Source organism: Solanum pennellii, chromosome 6, assembly GCF_001406875.1.
Source record: "Solanum pennellii chromosome 6, SPENNV200".
NCBI lineage: Eukaryota > Viridiplantae > Streptophyta > Magnoliopsida > Solanales > Solanaceae > Solanum > Solanum pennellii.
In genome coordinates, this window is record NC_028642.1 from 60313087 (window position 1) to 60334380 (window position 21294).

General features: G+C 31.9%; 4 protein-coding genes and 1 non-coding gene across 6 annotated transcripts; 3 read left to right on the forward strand and 2 right to left on the reverse strand.

Moving 5' to 3' along the window:
* Positions 1-2770: 2770 nt before the first annotated feature.
* Positions 2771-3622, forward strand: LOC107021028 (auxin-induced protein 22D-like). Its single transcript, XM_015221598.2, has 3 exons — positions 2771-2973; positions 3060-3235; positions 3314-3622. The coding sequence occupies exons 1-3, from the start codon at positions 2852-2854 to the stop codon at positions 3484-3486; spliced, it is 471 nt and encodes a 156-aa protein (XP_015077084.1). The 5' UTR covers positions 2771-2851; the 3' UTR covers positions 3487-3622.
* A 531-nt stretch (positions 3623-4153) lies between these two features.
* LOC107021836 (guanylate-binding protein 5-like) lies at positions 4154-9307 on the reverse strand. Its single transcript, XM_015222555.2, has 17 exons — positions 8978-9307; positions 8622-8724; positions 8346-8415; positions 8226-8264; positions 8025-8142; positions 7866-7923; positions 7194-7258; positions 7056-7062; positions 6888-6948; positions 6571-6630; positions 6449-6468; positions 6299-6364; positions 5905-6072; positions 5538-5795; positions 5246-5458; positions 4692-4963; positions 4154-4533 (listed from the first exon to the last, which is right to left on the reverse strand). The coding sequence occupies exons 1-17, from the start codon at positions 9064-9066 to the stop codon at positions 4410-4412; spliced, it is 1791 nt and encodes a 596-aa protein (XP_015078041.1). The 5' UTR covers positions 9067-9307; the 3' UTR covers positions 4154-4409.
* A 3807-nt stretch (positions 9308-13114) lies between these two features.
* LOC107021307 (probable histone H2A variant 1) lies at positions 13115-15581 on the forward strand. The gene is made up of 3 exons (XM_015221945.2): positions 13115-13219; positions 13429-13561; positions 15053-15581. The coding sequence occupies exons 2-3, from the start codon at positions 13445-13447 to the stop codon at positions 15347-15349; spliced, it is 414 nt and encodes a 137-aa protein (XP_015077431.1). The 5' UTR covers positions 13115-13219; positions 13429-13444; the 3' UTR covers positions 15350-15581.
* A 1753-nt stretch (positions 15582-17334) lies between these two features.
* Positions 17335-20438, reverse strand: LOC107022754 (probable protein phosphatase 2C 51). Of its 2 annotated transcripts, none has more exons than XM_027917603.1 (7): positions 20328-20431; positions 19592-19906; positions 19037-19234; positions 18528-18607; positions 18312-18453; positions 17989-18163; positions 17335-17883 (listed from the first exon to the last, which is right to left on the reverse strand). In XM_027917603.1, exons 2-7 carry the CDS (start codon positions 19866-19868, stop codon positions 17610-17612), a joined length of 1146 nt encoding a protein of 381 aa, XP_027773404.1. In that variant the 5' UTR covers positions 19869-19906; positions 20328-20431; the 3' UTR covers positions 17335-17609. The 2 variants fall into 2 exon arrangements, with proteins under 2 accessions (XP_027773404.1, XP_015078831.2); XM_015223345.2 differs by having other exon boundaries at positions 17338-17883; positions 19592-19861; positions 20328-20438.
* Positions 17535-17606, forward strand: TRNAE-UUC. Its single transcript has one exon. It is a non-coding gene; the product is annotated as a tRNA-Glu (tRNA).
* Positions 20439-21294: the final 856 nt, after the last annotated feature.

Here is a 21294-nt window from a genome sequence, read left to right on the forward strand (position 1 = left end):
CAAAAGCCTTCAATATATATTTATGTGGACTTTAGGGAGCTCAAAATATAATGCTTTGCTGGATACTTAACAGAATTGTCTACTTCTTTTTCTTCTTAATTGACATCTCTTATTAACATGTTATAATAAAAAAGTTATCAAAAATAAAGTAAGACGAATACCGTTTCACAACGAAGCGGTCAAATCAGTCTTACATAGTACACCTAATGTTAAGAGTCAAAGGGAAAACGAGGTGACAATATATTCAAACCTACATATTTTTTGCTTAAAATCAGCTGTACGTACTCTAATTATATAGTAGGGACTGCCAATTCATGCCATGTAAAATGACACACGAAAAACTTGTCGATTAATATGTGGATGAAATTGACTTAATATTCTTGATATATATTAAAAATATACAATATATTATGTGTGAAATATAAAAAGTATGACTCATCCTTGTTTTTCGTTATCATTCTTCACTTGTTACTTTCATTATCTATTTGTTTCGAGACAAACTTATTTTTTTTAAAAAAGTTTGGTTTTCCCTTTATAAAAGCTAAGCGATTTGACGAGAACGAGAGTCTTTTTATAGAAAAGAAATAATAACAAGAGCTAAAAGGGTTACACTATATTATTATTATTATTATATATATTTATTAGACTTATTACTAATAATTAGCAGGAACATTAGTTAAATTGCAAACAACGGCTGCTAGCAGTTTAATGAGCGTTTTAGTCAGTCCACTGCAATATAATATTACATTTAATTGGCATATAATATGATGAACTAATCCCATGGTTTTGGCTAATTATTATATCTAGAAAACCGTGGGCAAGAAATTATAATAAAACTAAGTTTATAGAAATTCCTTGAATTTGGACCTTAGTACAGTTTATCGGAACTACTCATCACTTTAATTTTTCCTTTATTTAAAGTATATATATATATATTAATAAAATTAAAGTAGGTGACGAAGGAAGATTAATTACGCAAATTGAAGGAAAGGAATAAAGTTTATTAAGAAAGAAAATTTAAAATGTTTCATCCAACAGAGTATTAATTGTTTTGTTCACTTGACATCTATATTTTATTTGATCAAAGTTTATAACAAAAGAATAACTTAAACTAAAATGTTACTATTCATTGATCTCCAATCTATAACATAAAACTTTTTGTAAAACGCACAATTGTCTATATTTTGTGTTTTGCAATTACATATGCCACCATTGTGCAATTTATTTATTTTTATTTTGATTTGCAATTGAAAATCAGTAAAACTACTTTAAAACATACTAGTATATTGTGAGATTAGTTGTTGTTGTAATTAATTAATGGAAGTGAAATAAAACTAGTTGATGGTGGGGTCCATTTTGTAGCTTATTAGCCGACAGCACCTCACATGGGAGTTTGACCCCAAACATGATCCAACGGTTAAGAATGAAACGAAATGTTAGTGGAGCAGGTACCTTAAATAGCTCAAGTTGTCGGTGTCTGTTCCCTTCTCTCCCTTAATGATGTCCCTCACATCACAGACAAAGGTCCTATTCACTTATTCATCTACGCGCGTATACAACACACGCATCTTATCTCTCCCTTCCTTCTCACATTAACGCCCATGGCAAATAATATTTGTCCATACAATTTGTTATTATTTGATAAATATCCCAAATTTTTAAATATTAATTTTTTCTTATATTTCAGTCAAATCTCGTTATTTGAAATCTTTTGAAAATTAACATTTTACCCTAATTTTTTATTTTTTAAACAAAAAACCCTCTATAGTAGTTGTTTGCGTTGTATTACATAATTTTTTACGTGAACACCAAAATAGTGGTGAAATATTTAGTGAATATTAAATAATGATATGATTGTTGATGAAAATAATTAAAATCTGGCTCAAGGTAACAAAGTCATGTGCTTTATCTACTTCACGATGTATGGAATGATGCTTGTTGTACTCAATCCAAATTACCACATTGCTCTAGTGTCATGGACACTATTTGTTATTGTGTAACGAACATCCAGTTGACTTGTAATACAAATTTATAGTTAATTTTGATAGTTTTTAAAACTTCTTGTATAAATCATATTTTTCTAAAGAGGTTAAATATATTTCTCAAATACTATGGTCAAACACATGGTGAAATTTCACCCAAATAATATGTATTTGTCAAGAATATTTAGAAATGACCAAACGCTAATTAATTATATGGCTAATATAGTGTAGTAAGTGATAAATTTTTCGGTATCTTATAATTTAGCTTTAAATTTATTAAACATGTGAACTATATATCTACCACTTATTTCAATGATGTAAGGTCATTTGAAGTAAATTTTCAGTAAAGTGTACTCCTTTTAATATTTAGATGCTTAAATTATAATAGATTTCTAATTAAGCTTAACCTATAATAGAATATGTTTGTGTTTAATATCTTTTATTTCATATTTTAGAAATATTGATGCGCATATTCACATGTGCATTTTAAATACATAATTAATAAAATATATCAAACCTTTTTTACTATGCATCTCAACATCAATTGAAATTTTAGGTCTATTAAAGCTAATGCATATACAATTAAGGATATAATAGTGAAGTTATGTAGCAAAATATATACTTTCTATCATATGTTCAGATAATCGTTTTATGTTTTTTAAAATCATATATTTATAGAGTAAAATAAAATTATTCACAGTAAAATTGATTTGTTAGAAGCGCGTGGGTTGAAGGGGCGTGTGATTTTGGCATGCCATGCCACACCCTATATAAATAAGAGTATCATTCCCTCTTTTTGCATTCATCATTCACAAACTATCATTTTCTTCACCGGAAATATTTCAGCTTTCACCGTGAAATTAAAAGAAATGGAAATGGCTGGAACAGAGCTAAGATTAGGTTTACCTGGAACAGATCCATCATCCACAAGTAAAATTAGCAACAAAAGATGTTCATCACATAGGAATAACAATGATGAACCACCACCAAAGTAAGTATACTTATTAACTTAATCTATATCTGTTTTTTTTTTCTTTTTTGTTGTTGCTAATTATACTAACAACTGAATTATTTCAGAGCACAAGTAGTTGGATGGCCACCGGTTCGATCCTATCGAAAGAACATTTTAGAAGCGAGCTATGTTAAAGTGAGCATGGATGGTGCGGCTTATTTAAGGAAAATTGATCTTACTATTTACAAAAGTTATCCACAATTACTCAAGGCTTTAGAGAACATGTTCAAGTGCTCTATTGGTAAGTTTTAACATATCTATTATAGTAGTCAATTTTTTTAATTAGAGTCTTACGATTTTTTATATATATAAAATTCAGATGTATATTCAGAAACAGATGGATACAATGGATGTAATTATATACCAACTTATGAAGATAAAGATGGTGATTGGATGCTTGCTGGCGACGTACCTTGGGATATGTTCATTAATTCTTGCAAAAGGCTAAGAATTATGAAAGGCTCTGAAGCTAAAGGTTTAGCAAGCTTATAGATCTGATCGATTCAGTTTTGAAATGTATATCTAACTCTATTTATATTTATTTATTTGAGCCAGTACAGTTTATCCTAACCGAAAGTAAAGTTTGATCAACTTTTCTTGTACATAATAAAGTTTTTATTTATTTTCATTTGAAGAATTTATTGTGTATTTTCAAAAAGGATATATATACGAACATAAATATATACTCAATTCTCAATTGCTAAATTGAATACTAGAGTCTAGAAAAAAAATTAGAAGATTTTGTTGTTATCAATGTTTTGGAACAAACTTGAGAATCCTTACAGGTTTAGAGAAATTTTATCTCAGCGTACAAACAAAAGTACCCTTATCGATTGTTGAATTTTGCAAGATGCAAGCTTAGAGAACTTTTGTTTTGTTGTAGTATCTAATTTAATTTAATTTGCACGACCTAAGTCTAGAAAACTGTCTTGTGGATTCTTAATTTTACTTGTGCCTCTGGTGATAATTTTTGTAGGAATAAGCAGCATAACTTGTGTGTAAGACACAGCTTGTATTATATTAAAATACAAATTAAATATATAAACTAATGCTAAAGAACAAAATTGAAGACCATCACCATCAGAAAATAGGAGTATATGTGTAAACTACCCTCTAAAATTTCAGAAGGGATAATTAGAGTAAATTATGCAAATTTAAGAATATAAAACCCTTATTTACAAAAGAAAATATTCATACAACTTTGTATCGAACAAGTAAATTCCAATCAGTTGGCACTCTTTCACGTCATAGTGTTCTGAAGCTATGTATGTGTGCATGGCAATTAATTTGTAAGAATTACAACAAAGTTTATGACCTGTACAGTTATGTATACATAGTCTAGCTGGGATATATTGAACCTTCAAACCTGCCCTACATCTGACTCCGACCTTGTAATAAAAATGGAAACCATTCACTTACTCTGATCTTCGCTGATTGCTGTACACAGGTAATGACCACCTAGGACCACGTTGCATTCTTCCGTAACATCGCCGATAAAACACAAATATTGCAGCTATAACACAAATGGGAATTGCCCATCTGCAACACCAAATAACAAATGAATGATGTTCTCATTGATATTTATATTGCAGTCTTTGACTAGCTAGACACCAAGTTTAAGGAAAAAAACATCCTTAAAACTTTGAGGGTAGAAAATGGAAGTACAAAATGATAAAGTGTTTGACAAGGTATATTACCTGTCCAAATCAAGAATAGGATTATACACAAGTGATTCCCAAGTTGCCAGAAAAGAATGCCAGACTGGATTGTAGTAAAGCGACTCAGCAGACCAAAACATCCTCGTATACGTTTCTAAGAAGATAAACAGTATCCATGCACCAATCTCAACCAGAAAAAACTTTATAACAAACCGCCCTAACACCACCATGACAAGTGAGAAAACCACCAGCCAGTTGAACACTCTCTGATTATATTCTTTAATGAATACAGATTTTGACTTTCCCAACATCTGCATAATAAAAAAGATACACTGTTTACAGTAGGTCACATTAAACAAAACAACTGAAGACAAAATTTCATTGATGAAGTGACTTTTTGTCTTCTGTAGGAAAGGTAATTCTTTGTAGGGCACCTCTAGATTCTCTATGGATGGTAAAGTTTCCATATTGATGGTTTCGGTTCTGGATTCAGTTGCATGTACATCCTACTTAATTGATTATGTTTCTATTTCTTTCCCTTACTAGACTAAGAAATATCTTTATGATAAAAAAGCAAGCAAGTGTGTGAAAACCTTGATCATCCGCTGTTCATAGTTGCTTTTAGAAGGTCCAACACATTCTCTTTCAAAACTATGGTTGCATTGGAGGAAGCCAGCGTTGAATTTGGCCATTGAAGGAAGTCTGAGGGCCTGAAGTTCATCCATTTTGTCCTCGCATCTAGTATACAACGCTTCGCACAGAGTTGAGGACTGATATTCATTTGCCAACTTGATATTCTTATACACCTGCAAATACATGGAATTTTTAAGTAAAATTTGTAGAAATGCATAATTAAAACCATGTTTGCTACTGTAAATTTAAAACCTTCTCAATGTCCTCTTCCAATTGATCAACTGATTTCCTTGCATGGCGACGACCAAAATGCTGTTCCTCAAAAACTTCCATTGCTGTGTCTCTCTGCTCTTCATGAGCTTTCTGTAAAGACTCCCCTTGCATTGGTAAAACCACTTTAGCCATCTGCTCGGTGTACAGTTTTAAACAACGCTCTAGAATACCCTTGTTGAAAACCTCCACAAGGGAGCCCGTAGATGGAATCTCTCCTTGATTCAAGGCGTCAAGTATCTAATACCAATTTACCATTAAAGAGAAAAAGAACAATCTATCTCATCAGTTCTCTCCAAAAGCAGTTAAACTAAAACCAGGAGAATTAACAGATAAGAGATTTTAACACCTGCTCAAGGAACGATACAAACTCCTTCCCATTGAGAAATTTACCCTGGACAATCTTTGGACGAACGATAGATGCAACAATTTCTTTCAATTGCTCCTTCTTCTTGACATAATCAGGATCCAGTTCAACATCTTTCATGTCACAAAGCTTCGTACGCTGAAGATGAGGCTGCAGAAGAGCTAAGAGTGGTGATGCATCATTCCAAGTTCTAATAGGAAAAACGCTCAACTGACAAGAAATCAAGTTTTATATAATATCCTCAGTGTGCATTAACAATGAAGAAGAAGAAGAAGAAGATATTTAAGCAAATCCCAGTCAACTACTGTCACTGCAGCAAGTTGTGCATTACTAAATCAAGAAGAAAAGATTGATGCATAGCAAAGGTAAGTCATACTTGTGGTAAGCTAAAGGCTGTGCTATTGTCGCCCATTACTGCTAATGAATCTCGAATCTGATTCACCTGATATAATGAACAGCAACAAGTAAAATATATATGTTTAAACAAGTATCTTTATAATTTGCATAATGCCATCCATAAAGGTACCTTATCAATATTTTTGTCGCCTGCAGAAACGAAAAGTGTAAACCATAATCAACTATTCAATAATCAACTATTCAATAGATTCCAAAGTTATTATATGTCCAAATAAAGATGAGCTAACCAACCATCACTATTAGGGACTCGTCGTAGAGCTTCGTTGACCATTTCTTGCACAGACTTTCCTTCTGTTAATAATACAAGGTTAGACAGTTTCCAAGAGAAGGAATAGGAGACCAACAAAAGGCACCTCGGTGGTAGTCAGAGGAAAAATGACCATACTTTAACAGAGTTCCATGTAACTGAATACAATTATTAGTACCTAAACATATGCTTTTAACGTATCAGGTAATTTCTGCAATCAGAGGTTATATTCCATAAATACACGACATTCGCATTAATAAGTGCAGTTATGAACATATATGGCATCTTTTTCTCTACTTACGTAGAAAATCACGCTGGATAAGCCATAGGAGTTTTGCTGGTTCGAACGCAACGTCTTGCCCCTACACAACAGCAACCTCATAAACATGTCACTTTTCTTGTTAATAAAGTTATCTGTTTCTTTTGTCCCTTTTTGTTGAGTTGAAATTAATCAAATATAAATGCTTACCTTCACTCTGGGTTCCAGGGAGAGCGATAAACATGGATGAAACAACAGGGTCAGAAAAGAATCTTTTGTGAATAACTTAGAACACAAAAAGTCCTATGTGAAACAAGAAACTTCTGAAACAACTGGTTAGAATTGAACCTTCCATAGAACTCTTCAGCAAGTTCAATGGCAAATGATAGTCGCGATATGTCAGCTTCACGGATCTAAAACATAAAACAAACGCACAAAACACAATTAAGGAAGTCGCTCTTGCTTGTAGGCCAATATGCGAGTACTATATAAGCTGCCGCCCATAGAGTCACAACCTGAACCATATTAGGATAAGGTACCAGTGTTCAATCTATATATTAGATAAGAATAGTCGAGCACAAACTGCTTAGTACAATCAACTCTTGTGTTAACTTTTGCATGCATATGTGCTGGCCGCACACGTGGATTACATGAATCATGAATAGAACATTTTGCACGATAGTAGCACAGATATGATTTAGCATCAGCTAACACACTCTTCATAACAAAGAAATGTATATCTAACTCAACCAATTTATATATTGCCAAATGCAACAGAGCTTGAAGAAGACTCTAGATGAGTACTTCTATTTATTAATTGTTCTCAACAGAAACAACTTGCATCTATCCTCATTCAATCACTCAACGTTCATGGATAACCAACAGGTAATTCTTTTTTCTGTTGCAATAGAACATGAAAAACTAAAAGACATATGTTGTTAATATACAAGTAAAATATAACAGGATTAACATAAGCACTCGAAAATAAAGAAAGTAAAAGTTGTAAACAGAGTAACAAACCATCTCAGGTAGATTATATATAAGCACCGAACTCAGAACAGTTGCAAGGGAAAAAATCCTGAACAACAAAGAATAGAAAACATGACTAGTCACACATTATGTTCTTTAACAAAAATAAAATTATTGTGGAAATATATACTCTCGGGACTTCCATATTACCGATCATCATATACATTTGACTTTCCAACACTTTCAAAACCTTCAGTGTCAAGGTAGAAAACAGAAGTTGTAACTCCATCAATGTCCAACTCTATTGGAGTACCCCAAACCCATATTCCTGGAAGAATAGGGAAATGGAATATTAAATAATGTCTACATCTCCTAAATACCAACAGTTCCAGCAAAACCATGCATACACACCTTTTGTCTTAGTATCACGCATATGCCCAACACCAAAACCTGTAAGCATAGAGCTCGCTTATGAAAAAATGCATGAAACTAGTAAGTAAAAGCACAATTGTGAACTTAAATGCAAGTCACCTTCATTACAAGAGAGGGAAAGAAGCTGATTAAGAAGGAACGATTTTCCTGAACGATATGGACCAATCACCTGGTAAAATTCTACCATCAATGTTATAATACAAAAAGAGATAGTTGCAACAGCAAATTTAGATAACAAGTATATATAGCTGTTAATTAACAAAATGCATCTGCATTAACATATTGAGCCAGTGCCAAACTTATTTAATATTAACTCAAATCTGCATCAAATAATATCAACAAGTCTCAAAACAAAATAGATAATGCAAGACTTACAGCGACAGCTGCAATGGGTGTTGTTATCCTCTGTATTGCCTCAAGTCCTTGTGTGGCAAGGCGAAGTTTTGTGTGACCATAATCAGGCTCTACAATGGGAAACCTGTCAAATACAACATCAGAAGCAACAATATAAAGATAGCAAAAACAATTATTATCTCTATATGTAGAAAAATCTGAAGTTTGATGAGAGTTCCTCCAAAAAAAAAAAATGCCGAAATAAAATAAAACAACCTAGCTACTAAACTTTGAAGCATTTCATGCTCAACAACAAACATTAGTGGGTAGTTTTTAAAAAGTGTGTTATAAAAACAAACAATAAGGCACTTCAGGATAAATTAAGTAAAAATGCTTACGGTTGATGAAAATTATCAAAGGAAAAAGACCCAGGTACCAAAAATAATAAAATGAAAGAGAAAAGAGTGATTCCATAAAAAAGCTTCATTTTTTATGTTGGGTAGAGGTAAGAAACAACATTTAAAGAAAAAAGAACAAATCTTTTTGAAAATAAAAACAGAAGCCATGCCGGAGGGTGCAGGTTAAGGATCATCCACTATCTTTTCTTGGCATTCTTCTGGGGTTTCACAAAACAGCATAATTGGAGATTCTTGCCGCCCAAATTAGGATTTGTTCCGTTTGAGATGTATCATAATTTTAGGATAAAAAGATATAACATCAATATTGTTATCTTTTTAATTTTAAGGTACTAGTTAGTCATAACATTATTTATTTAATTATATATATATTGTGTGATTAAATAAGCTATTTTATATATTCATATAAATATATATATGAATAAATAGACGATCCTAAAAGACATTTTATTAAGAAGAAAGTAAGATGACTTTGCTTCTAAGACCTCATTTGTTTTCATTAAGAGTTCGAGGTCTGAATCAGAATATACATCTGAATATTAAGATTTGTATTAAGATCTGGGTATTTTGATCTGAATATACATATGAATATTAAGATGTGGTCTCTAAATCTGAACACATAATAATTAATGTTGTTTGTTTACGCAAGTAAAATTGAACATTATATTAATAAAATATTATAAAATTTTCATTTCAATAAAATATATCACTTTTGATTAAAAAAAAATAATAATCATGATTTGGAGTACTATTTTTTCATTCAAAAATCTAGATAAAACCTAAATATTATTGCAACCAATGTTCTTGACACACGTCGATACAAGAAAATTATTAATATAAAAAAATGCTTGAAAGGATTTATGAAAACTTACAGGTTCAGTAGGGGAAAAAATGATGTTTGATTGAGAAAAGAGAGAAATAAAGTTTTTAGTTATGAGACAAAAAAGCACGTCCAAAGCAGAGAAGCGGTGAATTATTATTTGATAACTGATTCTGAATGTTGTTAAAAGTCTCCAACAGATCTGATTCGTTCAAACCTCTTCAGATCCATTAAGAGGTTTTTAAAAAACAAAACAAATGAACTTAATGGGCTGAATCTGAATGATTAAAATACATACCTCCATTGAGTGCAGACAAATGAGGCCTAAGTTAGACCAATTCAATTTAAAAAGTCAATTCGTTGAATTTTAATTGAAATTTCAAATAGGATAAATTTTAAAATTTAAAAGATATCATACAAGTTTGATTAAAGAAATTAGTACCTACTATATTTTGTAATTATATATTTAACGTTAGTTAATACATGCATAAATTTTGAAAGCAAATAAAATATTTTACAGTATTCCGTACGTTTATATATATATACTAGTTTCTGAGGACGTGCTTCGCACGTGTGTTTCATGTAAATTTTTATTTTAAATTTATACACTCAAATATTTAAATATTTTATAATAATTTAATTTGTAGAAAGGGTAAAATCGTAATTTAACTTTCAACTTTTTTGTTCATGCTTTTAGTAATATATGATATATATAATGAAAATAAGTCGAGTATCTCATATAAATATGCCATTATGAAAAAATATTTATTATATATGGCAATATAATAAATATTAAAGAATACTAATAAAAAGAAAGAAAAGAAGAGAAGGAAGAGAAAATGACAGAGGAAAAGGTGATGATTATATCATATAAATATGCCATTATGAAAAAATATTTATTATATATGGCAATATAATAAATATTAAAGAATACTAATAAAAAGAAAGAAAAGAAGAGAAGGAAGAGAAAATGACAGAGGAAAAGGTGATGATGGACAAAATTTCACTGTACAAATTTTTAAATTAAAAAGAATTGCTATATTTAGTTGGAAATATCATATGATAATTATTTTTTTAGAGTCCGTTCGATCATAAAATTTTTCAAGTAATATTTGAGGAAAAAGTTGTTAATTAATGTTTGTCTATACAATTTATTTTTATTTGACAAATATTTCAAAATCTCAAATACTAGTTTTTTTAATGATTGAGCCAAATCTTATTATTTGAAATCTTTTAAAAATTAATTTTTTTATACCAAACTTTTATCTTTTACAAAAGCACCCTCCAAAGTAGTTGTTTGCGTTGTATTACATAATTTTTAGGTGAACACCAAAGTAGTGATGACATATGAAAGTGATTACATAATTTTGCGTTGTATTACATATGAAGGTGATAATATGGTCGTTGATGAAAATAATGAACAATCGACTCAGGGTAACAAAGGCATGTGATTTGTCTACTTCACGATTGTATGAAATAACGCTTGTTGCATTCACTCTAAGCTACCACATTGCTCCAGTGTCATGGACACCACTTGTTATTTGTTGCAATTAAAATCCAATTGACTTGTAATACAATTTTATGGTTAATTTTGATAGTTTTTAAAATTTATGAGCATAAATCATATTTTTTCTAAAAAATTGAATATGTTCTCCAAATACTATAGCCAAACACATAGTTAAATTTCATCCAAATTTTCACACAAATAATATTTGTTAAAATATTTAAAAATTTATGATCAAACGCTATCATACTATTATATTTTTATGTGATTTACCCAAAGCTAAATGAGCTTGAAATTATGTGGAACTTAAAGCTCGTTTGTTGGGCTAAAACCAACAATCTTTGCTCAAAATATGATGATTATCTTCTTTTTTTTCTTATTCGTCAATTTTTGAAAAAAAATGACAAGGGAAATATTCAAAAAAAAAAAAGTGATTATATCTTAAAAATATAAATAAAGATAAAATAAAACTTAAATACTTTTCGTGATTACTTGCTTTGCTTTGCTTTCATTTGTTTATCTTGTTTTGTTTTTTTTTTCATTTTGTCTCAAAAAGACTATAACAATTTTTAATTTCAATTTTTCATCCACAAAATTAAATAACATCTTAATATATTTAGTTTACTATTAGAAGATTCAGTTATTATTTTTATTTTCTTAAACTATGAGGGAAAAAAAAAATATTTTTTCAAGTGGTGGTTAAATGAAAAAGAGAAATAAATGTGAAACAGGTTTGGAATTTAATGACAGGTGGGTCAATTATTTTGCTTCTATGTCAGGACTCAGAAGCAAAAAAAAAAAGTCGACAATATTTATTTCCTCAGCTACTACTACCAGCAGTGTAAACTCCAACTTTATATCTTCAGGTACAATATATACTAGGTAGATTCATGCACAAATTTCACATTGTATTAAAAATACATACCTACTCACATATTTATTTTCTATAAAAAAAAATAAATGCTAGAAAAAAGGTAGTTGATAAGCAAACTCCTATATAAGTAGTAGTATTATTATTTGGCATACATCCATTTTTCATTCAAAATGTCTATTTCCCAATCAATCCTTGAATTGATCATTTTCTTCCACACGTTGGAGGGTTACCAGTACTGAATCAGTTGCAGAAAAAATTGGGATTTAGTGATAATTTCATTGAGAAGATTTGGGAATACCTTCTAGTAGCTCGATTTGGTACATATTGGCTTATGCAGAGGCTAAGGGAAGAATAAAAAAGGGTGATAAAATTTGGTAAATGGCTTTTGGATCGGGTTTTAAATGTAGCAGTGTGATTTGACATCGATATGAATAACATGAAAAATCCTGAAAAGAAGAGAGTGATGCTCTAATTGATCTCCATTTGGACATTAATGCACCAATTCATGATCAACTTATGATATTTTATTGTATCTATTTCAGTTAAGCTTTTTATCATGCACTGTCCTTCCATGATAAAATTCAGTCATCATTACTACTAAATGGTTTTGATTTTACTTTTTTATTTACCATGTCTGTTTGATTTTTGTCAACTAATAAGAAAATAGTAAGCCACATTCTTATAATATAATTTATGATTGACAATCTAATAGAGTATTAAGATTGAAACAAACAATGAAAATGTAACATAATTCAAAAGGAGTATAATTTATGTCGAATTTACATTTGCATAATTAATTTTTAAAAATAAAAAACAATGAAAAGCGTGGTTGTATTTTGGGCCATAGATTTACTAACCATTCGAGGGTAAATTGGTAATTTATCAAAAATTCGAAATTGAAAAGAAAGTCAAAAATTTCATAATTCCCACCAAAAACAAACCGCCAAAAAGAGTTGGGCAATAAATCAAACAGTTCTACAGATCTACACTTTATTGCGTCTCTGGGAAAATTTAGCAGAAAATCAGGTGACGCTAATGGCCGATCTATGAATTTAAGTCATTCTGTATAGTCAGTCATAACTAGTTTTCTTTCGATTATGCGGAATGTGTAATCAGTATTTGGAAAATTACTCAGGATATAGTTTGAGATTTTTGTAACCATGATGTTTACAAGTTGAAGTTTCATTTTTCATTGAAGACTAAATTGAGGATCTGGCTTTTCTGTGTTGGTGTAGTTTTGAAATAAGGAAAATGGCAGGAAAAGGAGGGAAAGGGCTAGTAGCGGGGAAGACAACAGCTGCAGCGGCTGCCAACAAGGAGAAAGACAAGAAAAAACCAATTTCTCGTTCATCTCGTGCGGGTCTGCAGGTAATACATAGTTTCGGTCAGATCTTGTTTGATTTTCATTGAATCTCAATTGACAGTTTAAAGTAATTGATCTACCCAAAGTATGACGACACCAGAGCATAGTCAATGTAGCCCCACAGTGAGGTGAAGGTAGGACAAAGTAATTTATCTAATAGACCATTGGCAAAACACCAAGCAAATTAAACTAGCACAAATTTGAGATGAAGAAACTATACCGTTACTAACTACTATTTCTACCATTAGAAAGAGAGGAGATGAGGCTAACCCACATATAGTGGAACTACTAACCGTTTACTCTAATTCTTGTTCTATGTACCTTTCTATCTTGGTTCATATCTTTACTATATGCAGGACTTATGCTATATCTTGTCTAATCACTTTACCTCTCCCAACTTTTGCTATACCCATTATTGCCTTGTTTTGTATAATTTCATTTCTAATCACATCCATTTCATCATCGTCTTCTTTTCTACATTTTAACTCTGTCCTATACAACAATGTTGATTTAACCTCCACTTTGTACAAGTTACTCTTAAGTCTTGGTGGTACATTCTTATCACACAATAATACCTTGTATGCAAGCCTCTATTACACTCAGATCACTCTAATATCATGTATGACATCATCATTACTATCTTTGATTTCTTGTGTTATGGACCTAAGATACTTGAAGCTTGTTGTTATTGGTATGATTTGTGCATCAATCTTCACTTCCTCATCCGTCTCATGGTGTTGTCATTGAATTTGCACTCCAAGTAATCTAAGGTCTGTTTATTGAATTCACACTCGTCTCCAAAAGTTTTAGTCTATCCATTGCACGTTTTATCAAACAATACCATGTTATCAACAAATTACACACACCACAAAACCAATGATATCAAAAGGAAGCAAAAAACACAAAAAAAGCTCTAAGGTCCATTGGCGCTTTAAGTGTGAGGTGCAAATAAACTATGAGCTTAAATGAAAAAAGCATAACCCCCATAAGCTAATTGAGAACAAAATATTTGTTCCTTCAACAGACTTTCTTTGATCTTTGCAAATATAATCCTCTTCAATGTTTTAATCAATAAGCTTATGGATGTAATTAACATAATAGTAGGTCTTAAATTCAGTTGGGGAATATATGAAGATCTGCATATTATGAGCATAAACATGCCCTCAACAATGTATAATTGCAACAAAGTGAATTACCATAAAAAGCTGTCTCATTCCAAGCCATATACTATGATATAGGATGCAACTGGCGCTGGCTTTGCAGACACATTGAAAATGCACACATAAAAAACAAACTATGATGCATCTTACTCTTTTGGGACCTTGAATTTTTGGATTCATCAAATATTTTTAGAGGTGGCATCATTTTTTGATCTATTAGCTGTAAAAAGTGCATAACATTTAAACTGTCTCTAGAATGATTTATGGATTTTTCTTTACTCCAGAACCCTCCTACCATTCTGATATAATTGTTTTGACATATTTGGGGGGTTTTAGTTTCCAGTGGGAAGAATTCACCGTCAGCTCAAGACCAGAACCTCTGCCCATGGCAGGGTTGGAGCAACAGCAGCTGTTTACTCTGCTGCAATTCTGGAGTACCTGACCGCAGAGGTTCTTGAATTAGCTGGTAATGCAAGCAAGGATCTTAAAGTGAAGAGAATCACTCCCAGGCACTTGCAACTGGCCATTCGTGGAGATGAGGAACTTGACACCCTTATCAAAGGTACTATTGCTGGTGGCGGTGTCATCCCTCACATTCACAAGTCCCTCATAAACAAAACCACCAAGGAGTGAAATTCTCCTGTGTTATCTTAGATGTAATTTGACTAATGACATTGCCTGTGCTTATGTTTTTTCCTCTTTATCTGGGTTAGCTAATGACAGGGCACTGTTGGTTGTGTTTGATTAGAATAATTATCTGATGTAATGAACTTCTGAACATATTAGTTTGATGTTTTCATATTGTTGGTATGTGGCTTGTTGATGCATGTATGACACTGTTTATCATGACACTATCAGTTTCCAATGCAGTGTCTGCCAAAAGTGTGTGAGGTCATCTGTATTGTTATCAAGGAATTAAGAATGTGATGTGGGATGATCTTTATCTGTGAAAGCTTTAGTTTCTAATCTTTGTAGTTGTGCAAAGAAAGAATCAGCTTTCGTTTCTTTTCTATAATCATAACTTTGGTATAAAAATCCTACTTACAACTTTCAAATAGCTTCATCAATATCAAGTTCTGATGATGTGTGGACCAATTGATAGCATGTCTGAGTTCTTCTTTGATATTTTGAATTAGATTAAAGAAAATGGATGGAGGGTTTCTTGGATACAAATAATATATGTTTAATAATTCGTGATGGCATTGACAGGTGAGGCTGCCACATGATCTGATCTTTCCTCATATTATATTTGAACTAAAAGGAAAGTTTAGATCATGCTGGCAGCTTCAACTGCTAGTCTGATCTGTAAAGGAAAAAACAAAGAGAAGAAGTTAAGGGGAATAAAGTGAAAAGTTATTAATTAGTGATTATGACGTTAATTAGTTTTGATTCCTTTGTTTGGTTTTCAGAAGATGGCAACCAATAGATTTATGAAGAATCACCCAATTTTAATTGAAGTTTCCCATACTATTTTAAAAAAAATTTATGTGTGTGATCTTCATCCAGAAGAACACGAGAAAAATCGACTAATCATTCTATGATGAAAATAGAATAACTGCCAATTCTGTGTACATAATGGGTATACACTACCATAATAGTACTCTAACAACCAAGCATCAATCTAGTGAAAGAAAAAATGGAGTTAAAGTTAATTTATGCACTAAAACAGTGTATATTTATTGTTTTTATGCACAGGCCTTGGAAGAGCGCCTTATGATGTGAAATGCAACTATGCAAGTGTCTTGTCTTTGTCAACCTAAGTTGCTACTTTCTATAATTGTATCAACAACACTATATCCATTATTATAGTTCAGAGTCCGAAGAGAATAGAACGTTTATAGATCTTTGTGAAGTACAAAGATTATTTTTGATAGACTGTCAACTGAAAAGCAAGTATGAGAGGAGGAATTCGCTAGCCCCATGCCTCCCCTATATAAGGCAAGACAATACTCTATTAACTACTAGAATTCTATCTTAATCCTCGACCTCTATACTTTTTTATCCAAAGGAATGGAGTGTCCCAAAAGTATAGTGATTAGTTAATTGTTGAGTAATAGGTACTCAAATGAGCTTTAGGAGAAAATTAGAGTCCAAGCTATTTCATTTGCATGGGCGTACTCAATCACTATTTCCTTGTTCTTTCTACTCTTGGGATAAGCAATTATTTCTCAAGCTAGTTGAATTGAAATAATGATTTTGTTCTTAAATCCTTATTTTTATGTTTGAATTGCGAGATTATCTAATTTCACTACTCTTAATTTTAACTTTTGAATGAAATAGTACCTCAAATCAACAATTTTACATAAGAATTTAGATCCGTGACCAAATGTTTCAACGTTTTTTTCTGCAAAGTTCAAGAGGAATAAATAAGTTATAAAAAGGTAATTCAAGATTGAAGAGAAAAAAAAAACAGAAAGAAGTCGTGACAACTACACATGGAAAAGTGAACAAATATAATTGGAGTCAAAGATTACTTAGTCTTTTACACAGTGATTTGCTGTTTCTCAGTCTTACTAACTTTTAGTTTCATAGTATATAATTGAAGAATATAGTGTGTGTCGAGGTATATATGCTACTTTTGAACCGTTGAATCTCAAAAGAGGAAGGAGAGCATGAACTAATTATGATGATCAATAATATATGATTGATTCGTCTTCTCTTTTCATTTTTACACCGACGAGTTCAAAATAAGAAAGTCATAGTATCTATAATCATGTAGATTAATTTTTCATTTAGGAATATATGTTCAATCACTATGAAATTACTCTCTTCTCATTTAACTACTTATTGATACTTACGCACAAGTTCAACAATCAGCTCCATTGTCGTCCAGCGGTTAGGATATCTGGCTTTCACCCAGGAGACCCGGGTTCGATTCCCGGCAATGGAATTTTTATATCTGCTGTTTGTGTTCCAGTGAAGGGGGGGACTCTTGTCTCAATGGAATCACAATAACAGATAAGTTATCGCCACTACCTTTCCTAAATGCATTGTGGACAATGCAATCTGCTAAAGAGGAGGACGAATCCTTATTATCGAGCAAAATATCACACACATCCTGGGGACTCATTCTTTCAAATATGCCATCGGATCCTATCACTACATACCAATCTTCAATAGACAAACGTCTCCAACCCGTGATCTCTGGTTCAGCAATAACTCCATATCTAAAAATACCAAAAGAAAATAGATTAGAACAAATGCCTCTGCTTGCTACCTTGTGTTTATAGAATTCAAAGACTCTTGAGCATGTCAATGAGTTGAAGATGGACCTTTTCAAACGAATATCACCAATAGACCGCGAGACAGCCAATATGCCATTGACACGAGGCACGCCAACGACAAGGACAACCCCTCCAGCTGCTTCAATTCTAGCCTTTTCATCATCCCTATCAGGATGGTGATCCATTGTTAGTTCCTTAGCTTGAAGTGTTGTGACCAAATCACCTGAAATATTCAAGCAGAACAGAACAGAGAGAGTTAAAGGATCGTAAGAGAAATGGACACGTGGTGACAAATAACAGGCCTTATACTCGTAGCAACAACGTGATAATCAACAGAGTTTTAACAAACAATAGTCAGGAAGCCTTTAAACCTTCATTTTCCTGATCAAAATGAGTTTTCCTCGAGCATACGAGTGCTTTTGAATCACCCAGGTTACCAACTAATATCTGCCCATTCATCCAAAGAACAACTATTGCAGTTGATCCAGAAATGTAGTCATTCTTCAAAGCTTCCTGCATACAGAAATGATTTGAAAATCGGAAAGGAAGGTTAGGAAAGCAACAAACACAAGGAGAAGTGTATGTGCCTGGGTAAACTCTGAATCTATGTCTTGGATTGTTCTCAAGAGGGCTTTCTCTAGAATTCCAAGTGTCGACTCATCATCAACTACATATAATGCCCCATTAGAACGGTGTAAACATCAAGATATCAATACTTTGAAATGCATACGAAGTGTATAAATGCTTTTCATTACTGTATGGTTATTAACTAGCACGTAAATGCAATAAATTATTCGAGGCTGAGAAATGAAGAAGTTGCAACATACAACCATAAAACACATATATGATGTGACTGTATAAGGTTAAAAATAATTCCTATATATCTAATACACTCGCAAGGAAAAGTGGAAAACCATCGGAGGTGCTTAAAAGATTCCCAAAGTAGCAATAGAATGGAGCATCTCCATTTAGGAAGTTAAAACAAGTTAGAGGTGTTTTATATCATTTATATGACAAGATATACTGATGAAGAAAATAACTAGAGATACTCACCAATCGAAAAATATTCTAAATTTCCATAGGACAAGTTACAGACCTTTGAATTTCAAGCTATTTTGACCTGGTTCTTCATGCTCTTTACTGTGTGAAAAGAGATTCTTGTATGTGTTGAAAACAACGTGCAATAGAAAGTAATCAATTAATTTCTGAGAAGCCATCTCACTTGCTTCCTTGCCTCCATGTCCATCAAACACTGCCGCAATACCCACACTAGCTTCTTCCACACCATCTTCACCTAGTGATCATGCAGAAAAAGATAAGCATCACAAACCAGGAACTTCACAACAACAACAAGTGATCCCACAAGTGGTGTCTGGAGAGGATAGTGTGTACGCAGACCTTACTCCTATCTCGTGGGGGAACTTCACTAAACTATATAATTTGTTTTGATGTCTTCAGTATCGTTTACAACTACACGACTGTCTACAACATTTGGACTTGGTCTGAAGAGTTTTCTACTCTAACATAGTTTGAGAAAGATACATTGCTAACAAGTCCAAGTTAAGTATAAGAAATACGAAAGGCGATAGCTGCAGCTCTTTCATAACAATAGGATAAATGAATAAGGCAAGAGGTTAGAGTTTGAAACTACCTAAAACAGGAACAGTAACACGAGGATAACATGTAATACGATCTTCTTGGTATTTCCTACGCCCCTGATGTGTAGCTATGAGGCAATTATCTGTTCCATTTTTAATAGCAGTAGAAAAATCCCACCGATGACATTCAGGCGAGTTGAAAACTGCTGAAGCACCACCCTCATCATAGGCCATCATACAAGATACTGAGACCTCATATGCATAACTCAAGCAAAGAAAAGTTACTAAGAGAAGTCCTACCTTTTCTCCTTCCATTGAAAACTCTGCCATAAAAACCAAGCCTTAATGACACAATTTTTTTGATCCAACTGTTTATTTTTGAGTCATTAGTCCAATGATGGAGCCAGGAATTCAAAAAAAAAAAAAAAGAGCTTATGCTAAGGAGATTCAACAACTTATACATAGTCAGTATATATAATCTAAATTCAACTTGTTATATGCAAAACAAAACGAAAAGAAAAAAGGGAAACACAGAACAGAACAGAACAGTTCTTCCATGGAAATAGTTTCTGAAGGAAAAAAGAATTTCGTGGTTACTATTTTCCTTTACACCAAAAATACTAATATTATTTTCGTTTTCTCCAGAAAATATTGTCGATTAATTACTCACATACTCATAACAAAACCTTGATGAAAATACACAGATAAACAAACAAGATTTAACTCAATTTGTTAACAAGCAGTAATTGATGAAGTATAACGAAATTATCAAATCTGTGCATATATTACCATAAATGAAGGTGCCAATCTTGCATCGTATGTGCGATTATGGGATTGAGAAAATTCAGTTTCACGAGTGAGTTGCAAAAACTTAGCTGGAGAGGGCCGGGTCGAAAACTACTTGGCCTAATATACACTTTTATGGAAATTATTGGAAATTTTAAACAAATCTCATACTATTAAAACCTAATTATATTTTATTTCAAGTTTTTTTTTTTAAATTACAAAAACTCCGTAGAATTCATTCCAAAATATTTTGATACATCACGTTTTGATTTTAACTACGTCACTTAACATTCCGCTACAATGCATCTCAGTTTTGGATACATCACTCAACATCCTACTATATTGCGTAGATCTCGTTACATTGCGTCAAGTTATGTATCCAACTAATATATCACATAAAAGGATGTAAACAAGAATATGAGATGGTGATAATTTTATAATTTTTCAATGATAGAAAATTTTAGAGAATATAGTAAAATGATTTAGGTATCTTTTCAAAATAAAAATACTCCAACTAATTTTATATAAATATTTACCTTTGTTAGCAATGGTTAAATTATACTTCAGTATTAACTTGACACATACCTTAAGAAAAAATAAATAATAGGGGTAGTGTTACTTACGGTTTGAATATATTCTATTTAAGAAAAAATTATCTTATATACACAACTTATTTTACAATATTCTATAAAATTTCCTATCATTTCAAAAACTTACAAAATCACTACTCTTTCTATTCTCGGATACATCACTTTGCACAATGTATCGGCTGAATACATCACTTTACCCAAAATGCATTGGGACTTTGAGATTATTCAAAATCGAGACATTGAGCGATGTATTTGAAATCGGAACATGATGTATAAAGAATATTTTGGAATATATCCGAATTCCACCAAATTTAAAAGATTTTTGTAATTTGAAAGAGAGTAAGGGTATAATGTAATTAGCTCTTAACACTATGAAATTT

Bases quoted from the DNA above. Each gene is read 5' to 3' on its own strand.
- LOC107021307 (XM_015221945.2), top strand. From the start codon at position 13,445: ATGGCAGGAAAAGGAGGGAAAGGGCTAGTAGCGGGGAAGACAACAGCT. The intron at 13,562-15,052 runs GTAATACATAGT...GGGGGGTTTTAG, and splicing joins CATCTCGTGCGGGTCTGCAG to TTTCCAGTGGGAAGAATTCA.
- LOC107021836 (XM_015222555.2), bottom strand. From the start codon at position 9,066: ATGAAGCTTTTTTATGGAATCACTCTTTTCTCTTTCATTTTATTATTT. The intron at 7,259-7,865 runs GTTTGTTACTCT...TTTATGTTTTAG, and splicing joins TATATAATCTACCTGAGATG to ATCCGTGAAGCTGACATATC. The intron at 6,631-6,887 runs GTAAGTAGAGAA...TATTATTAACAG, and splicing joins TATCCAGCGTGATTTTCTAC to AAGGAAAGTCTGTGCAAGAA.
- LOC107022754 (XM_027917603.1), bottom strand. From the start codon at position 19,868: ATGGCAGAGTTTTCAATGGAAGGAGAAAAGGTAGGACTTCTCTTAGTA. The intron at 19,235-19,591 runs GTAGTTTCAAAC...CATGATCACTAG, and splicing joins TGTTACTGTTCCTGTTTTAG to GTGAAGATGGTGTGGAAGAA. The intron at 18,454-18,527 runs GCACATACACTT...TTCTGTATGCAG, and splicing joins TAGATTCAGAGTTTACCCAG to GAAGCTTTGAAGAATGACTA.
- LOC107021028 (XM_015221598.2), top strand. From the start codon at position 2,852: ATGGAAATGGCTGGAACAGAGCTAAGATTAGGTTTACCTGGAACAGAT. The intron at 2,974-3,059 runs GTAAGTATACTT...GAATTATTTCAG, and splicing joins AATGATGAACCACCACCAAA to AGCACAAGTAGTTGGATGGC. The intron at 3,236-3,313 runs GTAAGTTTTAAC...TATAAAATTCAG, and splicing joins CATGTTCAAGTGCTCTATTG to ATGTATATTCAGAAACAGAT.